The sequence below is a fragment of the Chiloscyllium plagiosum genome, chromosome 28, assembly GCF_004010195.1.
Source record: "Chiloscyllium plagiosum isolate BGI_BamShark_2017 chromosome 28, ASM401019v2, whole genome shotgun sequence".
In the NCBI taxonomy this organism is placed as follows: Eukaryota; Metazoa; Chordata; class Chondrichthyes; order Orectolobiformes; family Hemiscylliidae; genus Chiloscyllium; species Chiloscyllium plagiosum.
The window spans coordinates 16,857,589-16,874,893 of record NC_057737.1 but is presented as its reverse complement, the minus strand read 5'-3'; the positions used below and the strand labels follow the sequence as shown (position 1 = coordinate 16,874,893).

General features: G+C 38.2%; 1 protein-coding gene across 3 annotated transcripts in view; it reads right to left on the bottom strand.

Moving 5' to 3' along the window:
• Positions 1-17,305, bottom strand: part of taok1a (TAO kinase 1a) — a 174,116-nt gene that overhangs the window by 25,022 nt on the left and 131,789 nt on the right. For all 3 annotated transcript variants that reach the window (XM_043718405.1, XM_043718406.1, XM_043718404.1), the window contains exons 11-15: positions 15,963-16,130; positions 15,287-15,493; positions 10,658-10,792; positions 7,040-7,276; positions 3,456-3,584 (exon numbers count right to left, since the gene is read on the bottom strand). In XM_043718405.1, coding sequence (XP_043574340.1) covers positions 3,456-3,584; positions 7,040-7,276; positions 10,658-10,792; positions 15,287-15,493; positions 15,963-16,130 — 876 coding nt within the window. The remainder of the gene's footprint in view (positions 1-3,455; positions 3,585-7,039; positions 7,277-10,657; positions 10,793-15,286; positions 15,494-15,962; positions 16,131-17,305) is intronic.

Here is a 17,305-nt window from a genome sequence, read left to right as displayed (position 1 = left end):
CAGATAGTGGGAATCTTTACTCGTTTTCTTATCTTGAATTTAAACACAAAGTACAGAATTAAGATACAAATTCCTCAGGATGTTATTTGCAACAATAAAAAAAAAAGGGTAAATTATAAATTTTAGAATGATGGTAGAAACATTGTTGACACAGACACTGAATGGAAAGGGGTCAAGTTAGGGGTCATTTAAAAGTGGCCTAACCAATTAGGATGATCATTTCCAGTCTTAGAACTTGAACAAGGAGAAATATGGGGGATAATTAAAGCATGAGAATAGATGCAGTTGTTAAGTGCTTGCTAGAATACTCTGGGAAGTTGTCGAGGAGCTTTCAACAATCATGAATTATATTCTGAAATTTTTTTCCAGAAATTTGTCATGACCTTTTTAATCTTTCAAAGGTATTAACATTAACTGGGAATGCATTCAAAAATAAGATTAGCATATATGCATTGGATAGTCTTGAGCCATTTTTCTTTTCAATTTGGACTGAAATTTATTTGAACTTTTGAGATAAGCATCTACAATTTAATTAACTTTTAAAAATTTAATGTCAATTTTCTGGGAGACTGAACCAACATAATTAGTATAAGCAGAAGTTAATTGCTGACACACAGTATAAATTATCTATTCAGAATACAATGATTGCTAAGGTGGCAATATGGCTATAATGATTGATGTCTAGTTGCATTGTATTTTGAAAAACCTGAAGACTTCTGGCAGTCCAAAGAACTATTTTCTTGGCTTACATCCTTTCCAGCCTCTTTACAGCTGGAATAGCGGATCAGATCTGGTAGCCTGGGGTACTCTACATAAATCTAGCTGGTGTATAGTTAGTTATATTTACATAACATACATAATTTATATTAATTAAATTTAAATAAATGATTTGGAGATGGGTGCTGAGCGCAAAATTTCTAAATTTGCAGATTATACTAAACTAAGCAGAATGGTGAATTGAGAGAATGATGGTGAGCAGTTGGCCAAATGAGCAGACATCTGGCAAACGAATTTCAATGTAGACAAATGTGAGGTTATGCATTTTGGTAAAAGAAATACAGAAATAATACAGGCTCATTGTTACAACGTACAGGAGCAGAGGGGCATTGACGTTCATGTGCATAACTCTCAGAAGGTGGCCAGGCAAGTTGAAACAGTGGTTAAGGCAGCTTATGGATTCTTGGGTTTAACTAGAGACACAGAGCATGAAAGCAAAGAAGCGATGCTACACCTCTACAAATCATTGGTCAGGCCACATTTGGAGTAGTGGGTTCAGATCTTATGATGTTAAAGCACTGGAGAGTGTTCAAAGGAAATTTACGAGAATGATACCAGGAATGAAGGATTTTAGAGACAATGAAACATTAAAGAGATTGGACTTACTCTCCTTGTAGCAAGGAAGTTTAAGAGGTGGCCTTATTGAGATGTGTTCAAATTACGAACAATTTTGACAGAGTAAAGTTGTTAGGTAAGCAACTCATCGAAAGTCACAGGTGAGGTGCTGAAAGCTGGAGGTTGGCTAACATGGTGCCACTGTTTAAGAAAGGTGGTAAGGCCCCATGGGAGACTGATTAGCAAGGTTAGATCTCATAGAATACAGGGAGAACTAGCCATTTGGATACAGAACTGGCTCAAAGGTAGAAGACAGAGGGTGGTGGTGGAGGGATGTTTTTCAGTTGAAACTTTATTGCTGGAACAGCACATCAGGTCAGGCAGCATCCAGGGAACAGGAGATTCGACGTTTCGGGCACAGGCCCTTCTTCAGGGATGTTTTTCAGACTGGAGGCCTGTGACCAGTGGAGTGCTATAAGGATCGGTGCTGGGTCCTCTACTTTTTTGTCATTTACATAAATGAGTTGGTTGCGAGCATAAGAGGTACGGTTAGTAAGTTTGCAGATGACACCAAAATTAGAGGTGTAGTGGACAGCAAAGAGGGTTACCTCAAATTACAACAGGATCTTGACAAAATGGGCCAATGGGCTGAGAAGTGGCAGATGGAGTTTAATTCAGATAAATGCGAGGTGCTGCATTTTGGGAAAGCAAATCTTAGCAGGACTTATACACTTAATTGTAAGGTCCGAGGGAGTGTTGCTGAACACTTGAAAGTGAGTCGCAGGTAGATAGGATAGTGAAGAAGGCGTTTGGTATGCTTTCCTTTATTGGTCAGAGTATTGAGTACAGAAGTTGGGAGGTCATGTTGCGGCTGTACAGGACATTGGTTAGGCCACTGTTGAATATTCCGTGCAATTCTGGTCTCCTTCCTCTCGGAAAGATGTTGTGAAACTTATGAAACAAGGATGTTGCCAGTGTTGGGAGGATTTGAGCTATAGGGAAAGGTTGAATAGGCCGGGGCTGTTTTCCCTGGAGCATCGGAGGTTGAGGGGTGACCTTATAGAGGCTTACAAAATTATGAGGGGCATGGATAGGGTAAATAGGCAAAGTCTTTTCCCTGGTGTCGGGGTGTCCAGAACTAGAGGGCATAGGTTTAGGGTTGAGAGGGGAAAGATAAGAGAGAGACCTAAGGGGCAACTTTTTCACGCAGAGGGTGGTACGTGTATGGAATGAGCTGCCAAAGGAAGTGGTGGAGGCTGGTACAATTGCAACATTTAAGAGGCATTTGGCTGGGTACATGAATAGGAAGGGCTTGGAGGGATATGGGCCGGGTGCTGGCAAGTGGGACTAGATTGGGTTGGGATATCGAGTCGGCATGGGCGGGTTGGACTGAAGGATCGGTTTCCATGTTGTACATCACTATGACACTAGGGTGGGGTGGAGTGGGAGGAGGAAATCACAATTTCAGAGTTTGTCAGCAAGAGAGATAGCAGTGAGATGAGAATAAACGTCATTAGGATTTGGAATGCACTGCCTGGGAGATTGGTGAAGGTGGGTTCAATCGAAGATTTCAAAGGAGAGCTGAATGTATATTTGAAAGTGATGAAGTTAGAGGGCTATGGAGATAGGGCTACAGATTAGGACTAGCTGGGATGCTTTCTTGGAAGCCAGAACAGACACAGTGGGTCGAATGCCCTCCATTTGTATTGTGAATTTTTACGATTCTGTGTGTACCAAAGGGAAAAAAAAGGAAAATAAATAAGGCACATGGACAGCTCATCCGCAAAGATGAAATAAAACCAAGTATTTTTATTTCATTTTTAAAAAAATCTTTGTACTGCACACTAACATGAAAGGAGTACCACCAGTTCTCGATTTTCATAAGTCAGTCTTTTGATTTGTAATAATGGAAAATTCACTGTGATACGTGTTGCAAAACAGTGTTGTTAATGTTACTAGGCCAATAGTTTAGAGACACATCATACAAATGACCTGACCCACAAAGTTTTCGCAGAATCACAGAACAGTTCCAACACAAGAGGCAGCCATCCAACTTTGTGTTTGTGCTGACTTTCTGAAGAAGATTATTCATTAATATAAATGGTATATAGGCATCTTTTTACCTCTTTTAGTTGTTCCTTACGTAGCTTGTATTCTCTCTTCTGTGATTCAAGAAAGCTATTTAATTCCTTCTTCTGCTGTGCCTGTATGTGCTGCTGAAATTTCTTTTCTTCAGTAGAAACTGCTTTGGTCTTAAAATGACAAAATCAAATTTTGAGACAAAAGAATAGATTCCTTTTTAGAACCACCGTTTCTAAAGAAAACTAGACTTTAGTCGCTCTCTCTCCCAGATAAACATCTAGCAGCATTATCAAGGTGCATGGATGTGAATCGTATATTAACTGCTCGGCAATCAAAGGAACTTTGGCAATGTCAATAATAGAAGAATGTTTCATAAAACCAATCTACACTATTGCTCCACCCTCAAGTGATTAAAAACCCTCACTAAAACCTCCAGTAATTAAAATCTAAGCTGTTTTCCTGGAATCACAAAGATCAGTCCCTCAGAGGTCAAAAATGTTTGCAAAAGGAACACTAATGTAAGCATTGCTACAAACTTGCCTTTTTTGCTTTCATGAAATGAGTGTGGGGAAGGTGGTGGTGAGCCCCATGAACTACTGACATCATTCTGCAGGTACTGCCACCTGATTAGATTAGATTACTTACAGTGCGGAAGCAGGCCCTTCGGCCCAACAAGTCCACACTGACCCTCTGAAAAGCAACCCACCCAAACCCATTCCTGTACATTTACCCCTTCACCTAACACTACAGACAATTTACCATGGCCAATTCATCTAACCTGCACATCTTTGTGACTGTGGGTGGAAACTGGAGCACCTGGAGAAAACCCTCGCAGACACGAGGAGAATGTGCAAACTCCACACAGACAGGTGCCCAAGACGGGAATTGAACCCGGGTCTCTGGCACTGTGAGGCAGCAGTGCTAACCACTGCGCCACCGTGCCGCCATGGTTTCAGATCTTGGATGCAACGACCCTTAAAGAATGATTATATTGTCGATGCTGGCTTGGAGGGCAATGGTGTTCAGACATGTCTCCTATCTTCATCCTTTCCTGTGACTTGTCAGGAGTTTACAAGGTGTTGCTGGAGGAAGCCTGGCAAGGTTGATGTGATCCATCTTGTGCATGGTACACACCACTGCCTACTATTGCTGAATGAGGTGCAGATCAAGCAGGGCTGCTTTATCCTGATTGAAGAAACTGCCAACGTTGGAGCTGTACTCACCCAGGTAAGTGAAGTGTAAACCATCTTAATCTTGACTTGTGCTTTGTAGACAGTAGACAGGTGGTGAATGGCCCACCACAGTGACCATTTGCTCATGTATGAAACCTCTAGGTCCAAAGACCATGTTAAGGATACCCAGTGTCACTTGATACGGACTGCTAACTTTGATGGGCATGTCCTGCCAATGGAACAGGTCATACCCAGGAATAGCAATGATCATGTGTGGGACATTGCTATAAGGTGGAATTCAGTATCTCAGGCTGTTGCTCGACTAGTCAGTGAGAGAGGTTTCCTAATTTTGGCACAAGTTCCTAGATGTTAAAGAGGATTTTGCAGGGTTGGCTGAGCACGGTGTGCCACTGAAGATACAGGCACCTGGGTCAATGCTGGGCAGTCTACTTAGTCTTAGTATCTTTCAATTTTTCTGTACTGGTTTGGCACAACTTAATGGTTTGCAAGGCTATTGTAGAGGGAAGATAACAACTGTCAATTTGAGTCTGGAGTAACGTGTAAACCAAACCAGTAAGAACTGTATATTTCCTTTCCTGGAAGGACATTTGTGAACGAGATGAGTTTTTAATGACAATGAGTAGTTAGTTTGATAGTTTCTACACAGTGAAATAATGTTACAAATGCCCAAGTTCAAAAATGACACATGACTTAATTTTCAAAAAGTGCACACTAAGGAATTCTGAATTTACCAATACAGCTCTGGCTGAGTTTAACCTACTAAATATTCAGTCAGTAAATGTAATTAGTTTAGAATTGCACAGCGCAGTTTGTTATAGTAGAAAATAAGCATCCATTTGACTGTTTTGTGCATCTTTGACCTGTTGGTTGTGCTATAGCACTAGTTTGATACCATAAATGAGCCTATCATGAACTCAGCTGTCACACCCCTCAGTTCACTCCTCCTTACATTCAGTAGGTGATAAAAGCAATGCAGGTAAATACTAGGAACCAGTAAGGAGCTGGAAGACTAAGACAGTAAAGTTGCAAAAGTCTCAGAACCGTTTGGACAAAATTAAGTCAAAGGCATGATTGAGGCCTTGAAATCATAAAATGATAACCACCTTAAACACAAAAACAAATGCATTATGAAATGCTTTCCTTCATCTTTTTCAGACTTGACCATTCCTTTGCATTCTTGGCCAGGTTCCTATCCTTTACCTTCTATAAATCTCTTCAAAACTCTGATTACATATTATCCAACAATAAGTTCATATCTATTCACCCATCAGCACTGTGCTTGCTGACCTATAGTACTTCAAATTTACATTAAAATCTTCATGTTTGAATTCCTTCCTACAAAATCCATAAATGCTGTTACAACTACACATTCCACAAACCTTTAGTGCCTACCCTACCCCTTTATCAAATCCAGACTGTTGTCCTATGTGCTCTTAAATTCCCATCTCATTCCCCAGTGTCAGTATCAGTATCCCCTTTGAAAACTACCCATGTGCCAAAAGCTTTAATAATCTTTCCTCATACCTTGCTTTGGCTCAGGCACTAATTTACACTACAGTGATGTTCTATGGGATATTTTTCAACATTAAGGACACTATATAAATGTACAAAGTTAAAAATCAAACAACACCAAGTTTATTGGGAAGTACTAGCTTTCAGAGCAGTGCGCCTTTGTCAGGTGGTTGTGGTCCACAACCACCTGAAGGAGCAGCGCTCCGAAAGCTACTGCTTCCAAATAAACTTGTTGGACTATAACCTGGTGTTATATGATTTTTAACTTTGTACACCCCAGTCCAACAATGGCACCTCTAAATCATTTTTAAATGTAGGTTTTCCTGCTGTTTAGCAATTTCTTTTTCCCAACACTTTTCCATTGTTGGCACAAATCTATAGCAAGGATTTTCATCAGACAGGATTCTCACCAGAAGAGCAGCTGAAACCTGATTGCATTGCAAGCTGTGCGTTTGTCATGTTACTGCTAAAGTTGTATCCTTAGAGGACCAGGTTTGAAAAAAGGTTTCAATTAACATGTACTGTTACTATTGGTATTTTCTGTTAATTTCAGTGCAAATACAGCATGCATGGTTATCTGAAGATGAAGGAAGTATAATGCTCGTTCTTTCTGGTTATTTCAACTGGATGACATATTAATTCCATGTTTTCAGTTTTCCCAGGTTATGAGGTATGGGAGGTTTCTTTAATTTGTAGCAATAAACAGGTTGACGATGTCAGTTTAAACTATTCACTAAGGGTCAACATGAAAGTGAATTGTGCTGTAAAGCCAAATATCAATGCAAAGCCACAATCAGACACTGATATATTAGCAATTTTACCCAGGTCACAGTATTAACCACACTGTCAACTTAAACATCAATACGTCAATCAATAGAAATACTGCACTAAGTAAGGAGGTAAGTATTTATGGAAGATACCTCTTTTTCCATTATACCAAGGTGTTTTTTAATAAGTTTTTCCATTTCTGCAGCAAAGCTGTTGCGTTGTGTTTCTAGCTCCTTGTCAAGCCGTAGTCTATGTTCATCCATCTCTGCTTTGAGCTTATTCTCCAGCGCCATTAGCTGCTTCTGATGCTGGCGTCGCATGCGTTTATAACCAGACATCTGCTCCCGAAGCTCAGAATCTTGCTCATGCTCTTGTATTTGCCGTGTAACCTGAAAAAGTTTTATAAATAAAGCAATGCATTGACTTAATAGCCACGAACCACAATGAAAACCTCAAAATACCCTCTGAAAATTTTTAACGTTTGTTCAAACTACCTGCAGCAAAATTTTCCAGTAGTATTCAACACTTTGCACAAAATTATGGGTGCATAGTTTTTTTAAAAACTGCAAATTAAAAAAGCATCAATGACAATCTTAAATTATGATGCGCAAACAGAATTCACTCAATTAGCTTTTATGCCAAGATGACCAATTGATATCTTTGCTGCATGCCATTAAAGTAAATTCATCATCTATTACAACATTTTTCAAAAAAATTTAAAACAAGTTCAAAGATAACCTGAAGCAGGAATAGTTTGGTGCAGTAACTTTACGGCAAACAAGATAGGATGAACAGGTTGCTCTACTATATTTATGGAAGATACCTCTTTTTCCATTATACCAATGTGTTTTGAAAAATAATTTTCTCCATTTCTTACGGAGAAACTTTCCATAAGTCCTGAAAGCCCAAAGTTTCATTGGTGCCAAAATGTTCAATTACCTTGGAAGTCAAAAGACAGAATTCAAATCTATATTAATGATCTTAAAACAGTGCAAATAGATGTTTAAAAGCCTATGTGCTGTTGTCAGATTTTTGTTATACTTCTATGTCCATAATTTTCATTACAAAAGCTTATGTCCACATTTTGTAATGGAAGATCTCTCAATCTGACTGCAAGATCTAATTATATTCTCAATTTCTGAAATAAAAGAGAAAATTACTTTGCATTTGCAACATTTTCCATCAGGAAACTAAAATTTCTTCAGATGTTCTGAAGAAGGGTCACTGGACTCAACGTTAATTCCCTCCACTGATGCTGTCAGACATACTGAATTCCTTCAGCAATTTCTGCTTTTGTTTCAGATAATCAACATCCACAGTTATTGTTTTATTTTTGTGTAGAGTTTAATCAGACCTCCCTCCTTTTGTAACCTATTGCCATTCAGATAAAAATCCACCTCCCTGTTTTAGTGAAAAAACCTCATATTTATCCACATTATACTTCATCTGCCATGCATTTTCCCTGCTCACTCAACTTGTCCAAAGCACACTGAAACATCTCTGCATCCTTCTCATTCACCCTCCCATCCAGTTTTGTCTCATCTACAAATTGGGGATATTACATTTATTTCCCTCATCTAAATTACTCATACACATTGTGAATAACTGTGGTTCAAGCACTCACCCTTGCGATATTCATCCGATCACTGCCTGCTATTCAGAAAATGACCTGTTTATTCCCAGTGTTTCTTATCTGCCAACCAGTTCTTTAGTTATATCAAAAACCTTATCCCTAATCCCAAATGCTCGAATTTTACATGCAAATTCCTTATGTGGGACCTTATCAAAAGCCTTCTAGAAATCCAAGTAAACCACATCCACTGGCTCCCCCTTATCAATCCTATTCCAGTATGAAAAACATTGCAACAGACTTGTCAAGCATGATTTCATTTTCAGAAATCCATGCTGTCTCTGTCCAATCCTGTCACTGTCTTACAGGGCTCTGCTATTAAATTTTTTTTAATGGACTCTCACATGCTCCCTGCTACAGATGTCTATAATTTCCTGATTTCGTTCCCCATTAATTTCAAATCTTTCCACCGTACTTCTTTCAAAGAGTCATGAATTTGTGCAATTCACTACCCCAAGTGTGCTGGGAGCCAGTCAAGTGAGCAAGTTTAAGGAGACAGACAGATTTTTAGTTAGTACTGGGTTGAGAGGTTATAGCTAGAAAGGGGATTTGAGGCTAAGGTTAAATCAGCCAAAATCATACTAAGAGGCAAAGCAGGCTTGAGGCACTGAATTGCCTACTCCTGCTCCTAGTTATCATGTTCCTCTGAAGTGAGATGTGGTACAAGATAGAAATACATGGGTTGAATTAATCGTTGCAAAGGAAAAAGTAGGGGCAGTCATTAAACTACGAGTTATAGGAAGAGCTAGATAGTTGGATATTTATGGGATCAAGAGAACACAAAGGGAGCAAGGTGAGGGACAAATGAGTGATTGGAGAATAGCAAGTCTGAGAGAATGCCAATTTGAATGGAGGACTGAATTGCATTTGGAAGCTGCAACCATGTTTTGCTTTGCTCTCTGACCTACTTTATCTGAAGGTAGAGCTTGATCATGACTCTTCATGAGCATTGTATTGGGAGATCAACTAAGTTTATTACACAAACATAATTTCCTAGCACAGTCTTTAATGTATCAATTTTAAGTTACATTTTTATGTTACAATAAATATTAAAAGTGGCAAATAAAATGGAAATCCTGCAAAATGTAGCTTCTGGTCACATCCAGTAGGTGGCGCATTAGAGAATTCCTGAAATCTCTGTCCAACTCATTCTTCTCTCAAAAAAGTTAGGTTTATCAACTCTCCATGAATAACACACAGGCAATTTACCAATAATGTACTAATGATTATTTAAAATGTCTAGTAAAATATTGTACAGAAATACTTTTAAGTGAGGAAAGTCACTTTGAACTTGCCAATCAAAGAACATTCCCTTTATCTCCATGTTTTGCCTTTGCATCTCCAAAATGGCTTATCATGTCACAAAGGCACCTCTAATTTGGTGTAATCTCATTTTTGCGAATACTGTAATCTCTGTGACGATACTACAGCGTTAAGAGGTGAATGTTGTCCTTTTTGTTACGAAGGGAGGTTGAGACAGAGGTATTAAACAGTTTGCCACAAGCCAATAAAGCAAGCAGCTTGTAATGGCTTGGATTTTTAAAAATAAAGTTGGAATGGGTAGGGTCAAGCTCCCGTAGAACCAAGATTTTTATTTCAGCTTTCAGTAGCTATTGAGATTGCGAAAACTGCTACATCTCTCTTTGTTACAACTAAAAGCTAGGATTCTCTTCCTGTTGCCAATGCATGCGAAACTATTTTACTGAATCTGCCTTTGCCGAGGGCATGTTTATGGGATGTTAGTATATTGGAACAGTTACTGTTTAGTAGTTAAATAATTTATTATTCTGTTAAGTTTTCTAATTGAATTATGTTAGTATTCCAATTTCGTTCTTTTGTTGTCCTTTAATGATTGTACATGAATAAATTGTGTTTTGTTTCAGGCCAGGTAATTTGATTAAATTGCATCAATGTGCAACACCTGGCACCTGCCTTTAAAGTAAGAAAAAGTTAGGGTCTAGGCTATCTCCTTGACATGTTTTGAGGGGGCTTGGTCTGGTCAATAACATTTCCAAAAGTGGATACTTATCAATCCACCATCTCTCTTGCTAGTGAAATCCTCAAAAAATACAATTACTTTTGCATTTTTCACAGGAGTAATCTCAAATACTGCAGTTGGCTTCCCAATGAAGTTACTCACCAAAGAAGCTGTACGTATTGTGGCAAAATGTTCTCTGTTTCGGTAGTGTGATTTATGGCGTGAAACTGGAGGTGGTGATTGAGGTTCTGAACCTCCACGTCTGTGGTCAACCTCTTCACCATAGTGATCATGATCCTGACAAGTAGAGAAAGCAAGAAAAATTAAGTGATCAAAAACAGCCATAAAAATACATTTTAATTGCATAGATTTTCTTTTTCATTTTCCTAAATAGTAAACAGTACTCATCCACTGTAGATGCACCCTAGTTTCTTTGAGACCACAACACCCTAGGCCAAGCAGCACAAAATAAGCTACCCATCTGTGGGTGTGATAATCAGAGAAATATGCCGCATTCAAGGGCCTCCTGTTACATTCAAAAGTTCAAGTGTGAATGAGACACAAGCCAAAAAATACAGCCTAAGGGCTTGCTCTCACATGGTTCCCTTACATAGGGCATCAGAAAAAGGATCAAAACTAATTTAAATTTGTTTGAACACTTTAATCAACAACACGGAGGATAGCAGCAATCTCGTGCTGCAGTAGAACTCCAAGGCCACACTCAACTTTATTTAGGTTGTACTGTCTAGCAAAACCCATGGAACAAAATTACTATGTGGATATCCCCAGCACTGCTTGGGATACATTTCCACTGTAAAAAAACTAGAAAATTAAGGCCCAGGCTTGTAACTTATAGCAGCTTTCACAATACTTCGTATTAATTGATATTAATCTTAACAAATGTCAATGTGCAGTCAAAAAAGCACTGAATTAATCTCATTTATGGGGAGACGATGACCTATTGGCATTATCACTAGACTGTTAATTCAGAGACCCAGGCAACATTCCGGGGACCGGGTTCAAATCATGCTACGGCAGATGGTGGAATTTGAATTCAATAAGTATCTGGAATTAAGAATCTAAGGACGACTATGAATTCATTGTCAGGAAAAACCCATCTGGTTCACAAATGTTCTTTAGGGAAGGAAACTGCATCCTTACCTGGTCTGCCCTACATGTGACTCCTGACTCACAGCAATATGGTTGACTCTTGACTGCCCTCTGGGCAATAAATGCTGCCTAGCTAGCAACGCCCTGATCTAGTTAATGAACTTTTAAAAAAAAATTGATCCCCTAATACTGACAACTCCAAATGCTGTAGTATTAAATTTCCAATTTTTTTCAAACGTCTGAGGTTGACACTAATAGTTAAAAATTTAAACCAAACTATTTAATTCCTGAAGGGGGGCTCATGCCCGAAACGTCGATTCTCCTGCTCCTTGGATGCTGCCTGACCTGCTGCGCTTTTCCAGCAACACATTTTCAGCAGTATTTAATTCTTAGTCAAAATGAGTGTAACAATAATTTCAAAAAAGAAACAGGCAATTTAAGAACTCAGCTACAATTTACTTCAAATTTTAAGTAACCTGGATTAATATCTCAAACTTAACCAAGATTAAATTAAAAATCACAACACCAGGTTATAGTCCAACAGGTTTAATTGGAAGCACACTAGCTTTCGGAGCGACGCTCCTTCATCAGGTGATAATCAGGTGAAAGCTAGTGCTTCCAATTAAACCTGTTGGACTATAACCTGGTGTTGTGTGATTTTTAACTTTGTACACCCCAGTTCATCGGAGCGACGCTCCTTCATCAGGTGATAATCAGGTGAAAGCTAGTGCGCTTCCAATTAAACCTGTTGGACTATAACCTGGTGTTGTGTGATTTTTAACTTTGTACACCCCAGTTCAACACCGGCATCTCCAAATCATGGTTAAATTATGTTGTCTTAAAAAGAGACAAAGCTTATGCAAGAAAAATTTTGATTAATCTTAAAATGCATATTAGTCTTTTTACCAAACTCGAGAATGAATTGAACACAAATACATACAGATGACTCAGTATGTCTGGGGGTAGAATGCCTAAGAGATTGCAACCTTGTCTCAAAAAACTGAATTTTCTGAGTTTTCAAAACACCACAAGATGGAGCACAGAGGAAAGATTTCACATAAGTGTTGGAAAGTGGACAATTGCTTGTGTTTGTATTACAATTATTTGCAGTACATCCATTCCCAGGAGGAGAAGATGCATTTAACAAGATAAATGCAGCAGGAAAACTAAATGGGATAATACAGTGCCTGACAATGGATTTATGCTGCAACCCCTTTACAGGAGGAGGATAGTAATGTTCAAATACATCAAAGGTGACAAGTGAATCTGCCTGAAATTTCAAATCACTTTCAAACACTCATTTACAGGGAAAATTAATCAAAGAAAAGTTGCACATAGATAGAATGGATAGAAACGGCAAGGAACTGGATGAGAGGCAAAGAGCTGGTGTGCATATTTGGGAGGGGTGGGGGGTTCCTGGAGTCAAGTGCCTCATGAGGTCAAAAGCTATGGTGCGGAAGGATAGCTAATCATTGGTGCAGTCTTTTTGCTGATACTGGGAGGAAGCATCAAAAACTACCTTTTTGGAGGCAGACAACTGCATGCCAGAAGAGGTTGTTAAATCTGCAAAATTGGCAAGAGGCACAAGGCACTGGGAGTGGACAGTGAGGCCACAAGGTGTTGATGAAAATAAGGACATGAAAAATGGATGGGAGAGAGGGGAAAGATGCAAGGGCAGGAAGGGAAAGGGCACCTGCAAGGGAGGAACGAAAAAGGGAGTGGGCGGCTGCATAAACAGGGAGACGAATGGGATAGCCTGACAACAGGGTAGGGAGGGGAAAGGGACAGGGTGGCTTCAAGGGCAAGGAGGGAAAGGGAGATGGCAGCTGCAAGGGCATAGAGAAGGAGGCTGCAGGGAAAGGGCCGCTGCAAGGGCACAGACAAGGAAAGGAGGCTGCAGGGAAAGGGCCACTGCAAGGGCAGGGACAGAAAAAGGAAGAGAGAGCTATTTCAAACATCAGAAAACTGCTAAAGGAGCAGCTAAGAAAATTTGAAAATCATTGCGGTAATGAATTACAGGAAGGTGAAAGTGGTACTTCTACCTTAAGGCTGTAGATGTTCAGGAGTTATGAGGAAAAATGGAGTTGCAGTTAGTGTCTCATGTAGAGCATAAATGTCAAAATAACTGGACTGGAAGACTGTACTGCATAGAAACAGCTCACAGCAATTCATCCCTGTACTTGTCTAAAATAGCAAGAATTTATGCTTGAAGTTTGCACTGGGTTGATGAGATTAGCACATTGTTTACAGGATGTTGAGCAATAAGCTGTTAGGAAAAAAGCTCAGCATATATCCATCTTCACAGATACAATTACTTCTTATCAGGAAAGGGGAAGGAATGGAATAAAAACTACACAATAAAGATGGAATGAGAATAATTCAAAATAAAGCAGACATGTAACTGTAGGTTCAAATACAGACACTAAGTGGTCCATCAGTTTGCCTCATTTATAGCATGAAGTGAGGATGGAGTAATTTAGTGGGATGGAATGGAGGGTGGAAGACTTCTGCACTCAGGTTCTTGAGCCTTGGGGAGATAATGTTAGTGTGTAAGGAAGGTTAAGATGGCAGAATGAATGAGTGCAAGTATTCAGGTGTTGAAGATTTTGCTGAGACTGCAAGTTTTGTCTCAAGCCAGATTTAATGAACCATTGATCTCAGGCAATAGAAAGAACTACTTTACTGGGACAGTGATAAAATTAATATTGCTTTTACATCCTCACACTGAATTACACCTTTAGTTACTTGATTAGACAATGCAGTTTTGAAACTATGAACATAAGTAGAGAATCATAACCAACTACAAACAATACCAAGTGAGGAAGAGTGTTGAGCAGCAGCTTGAACTGGAATTTGGTAGTGCAAGTTGATTTTTTTTTTGTAAAGCTGGCAGAGGCTACATTCACACTTAATCAATGCTACCATTTTTACTTGTTTGACCTAGAGAATAAATATTATCAATTAGTTCAGAAAATGATGGCAAAATCCTAGATTATATTCAGGTTGGCTTCACATATTGCAACAAAAACTTTCCATTACTGCCTTCATCTGAGTAGAGTAATGTTCAACAAAATTAAAGTGACCCAGGTAAAAGTTGTACAGATTAAAAAAACTTCATATTTTGGCCAGGGTTGAGGAAGATCTATTTCAGTGCATTCTGTCAATTTAATGAACAGAAAAAAAGCACCCAGTCACACAATTTACTCCAATCGCTTGGTCAAAGTCATTGGTTAGATTGAGTAAACATTTGAACTGTTTTTGCACAAAACCTTAGGTATGTACACACCAATGAAGTAAATCAAAGAAAGAAGATACAGATGTAACTTTAGTTAAAAACAAAAACCTGGTTGAGTGGCACATATGAAAACAAAACAATGTTAAGTGATCCTATACGTATTACTGATTATTTCCCTTTAAGGCATAGCATTAATTGTTAGTTTCCAATTTTTCAGTGTAGCTTAATTGAAAGAAACACCGCCTTAATTCAACTTGTAAACCTTTTGAGAAAACCTTCAACTTGCTTTTGAAAAAAATATTTGATTATTCTACACTTGTGCAGAAATGTATAAACACTGATTTTTCAAAGACATCCAAAAATGTTTCCATTACACCCAATATTCAGAATATGCAAAATATCTACATGCATTCTAAGTAAAGTGAATTGAGGGAAAAAAGACTTACTGGCTTTAGATGAATAACAGAGCTATTTGACATCACTGTATGATCTCCCTCCTGCATCATGGCAATCTCACTATTATCATCCGAAGCATCTGGAAGACTATTGACACTACTGCTTTGGCTACTAGCACTGATAGACATGCTTGGTATCGATTGATTACTCCCCACGCTGTTAACTGTGCCCGTTCTACCAACACTATGTTCAGGTTCCTTTGAGGTAGAAGATAAGAATATTAGAACGCAATAACCATTATAGCTACCAAAACTGTATTTTGAATTTATAACAGACTAAAGAGAACAACCAAACTATATCTGACAACAAAGCATGCCTTTTTGTCAAGTAAAAATCATTTACATTAACTAGGAACATACAATATTTGTTGAAACACATTAAATCTGAAGCCATCCTACTCTCTGTAATTTACTAAAGTAGACAAATCCAAAAGAGAATTCTACAACTTTTAAATTAACACAACAGTAATTTAACATATATCAGGATGCTCAGATTTGTGTCACAAATAGACTTCCAGCTTTTGTGAAATAAAAAAAAGTATTGTAATATCAAAAAATTCAAGGAAACAAATGACAATTTTCTTCAAATTAAAATACAGAACCTCTGTTCACAACATTGATCTATTCAAAATAAAACAATAATTATGATCACCCAAATCTTTCATACCTCCTCTTCCTCTTGGGCTTCAACTGCAGGCCCATTATGTGCTTCCTGAAAAAGGATTTTCTTCATCTTTCTATATTGGAGGTTATCGAGCTCTCTGACAGCATCTTTTGTCCGCTGGATCAAATCTATTAACACTGTTTCAGGGCGTTCTCTAATAACAAAAGCATGCTACAAATTGAACAGATGTGACAAGTTATAATAAAGTATCAGGATAACAATTTTTACAATCCTGCCAAATATAACTAGTCACTACCATTGGTCTTGCATTTAACTTTAAAAGCAGAAGAAATTCTGAAGAATGAACTCATCCAATAATTTCAGAATTGACCATATATTCAATTGTAGGAATATTCAAATTCAGATCAGTCATAGCATTATTCCACAATTTTCTAATTTATTTTCAAGACTCTTAAGTTCTATGCCCTTTGATGTCAGCTTTTACCTGCTGTGTTGGATGAGAACAACTGCATCTTCTCTGAACCCTTGTTTTCTGCCAAGCCGGGACATTCCTGATAACAATCCTCCTAGAATATCACCTCTCAATTTGCTCTGCTCTCAATAGCTTTCTCACAGCAAGTAAAATAGTTTGGTTTTGGTTTCACATCTTCGTTAAAGACACTTAAATTGAACTGAGGCATTACGCAATTACCCCAAATAAAAGCTTGGGGAAGGAAAAGTACATATGTTTTTTTTAAAAAAAAAGTCTCAAATGATTTACCACTGATTGTATTCCAAGCCATTGTGTTATTCAGATGAATAGGTGAACAATAAAGATATCAAATATGGTTTGGTTTGCAAAAAATGGTAGACTTGAAAGGGAAAGCATAAAGTTCATTCACTTGAGTACATTCTTAAACTGCCAAAATTAGCAGCATTACTTTCTGCACCAAAATCTAGAACTGGTAATCATTTGTGCAAAAAGAACATACTTAAGAAGTTAATACTCCACAGAAAAAAAAATTACTGCATGGAGTACTAGCAGCTAATTATTTAAAGGTCAACAATTAAAAAGTCAGCACTGGTGAGGAATCAAAAGTTGCCAGAATTATTTGCCAACATTTTACATCAAGTCACAAAAAATTAACAATGCCCCTCATGAATCTAATGCCCCTCATGAAGAGGAACTATCGCACTAATAACAAATTTGAGTAATAATCAGGCCAAAGTTCTAAGAAAAATATTTGTATATTGCTTCAACTTTTCGCTTTCTTCAATTCATCTGTTTATTAATCCAACAATCTCTTAAATCAACAACCTCAATTAATTCAATTAATCCACAGAGAAAATGCATATGAAGTATTGCTATTTTCAACAGTCATGTATTTATTCTTGACTTTGGAATT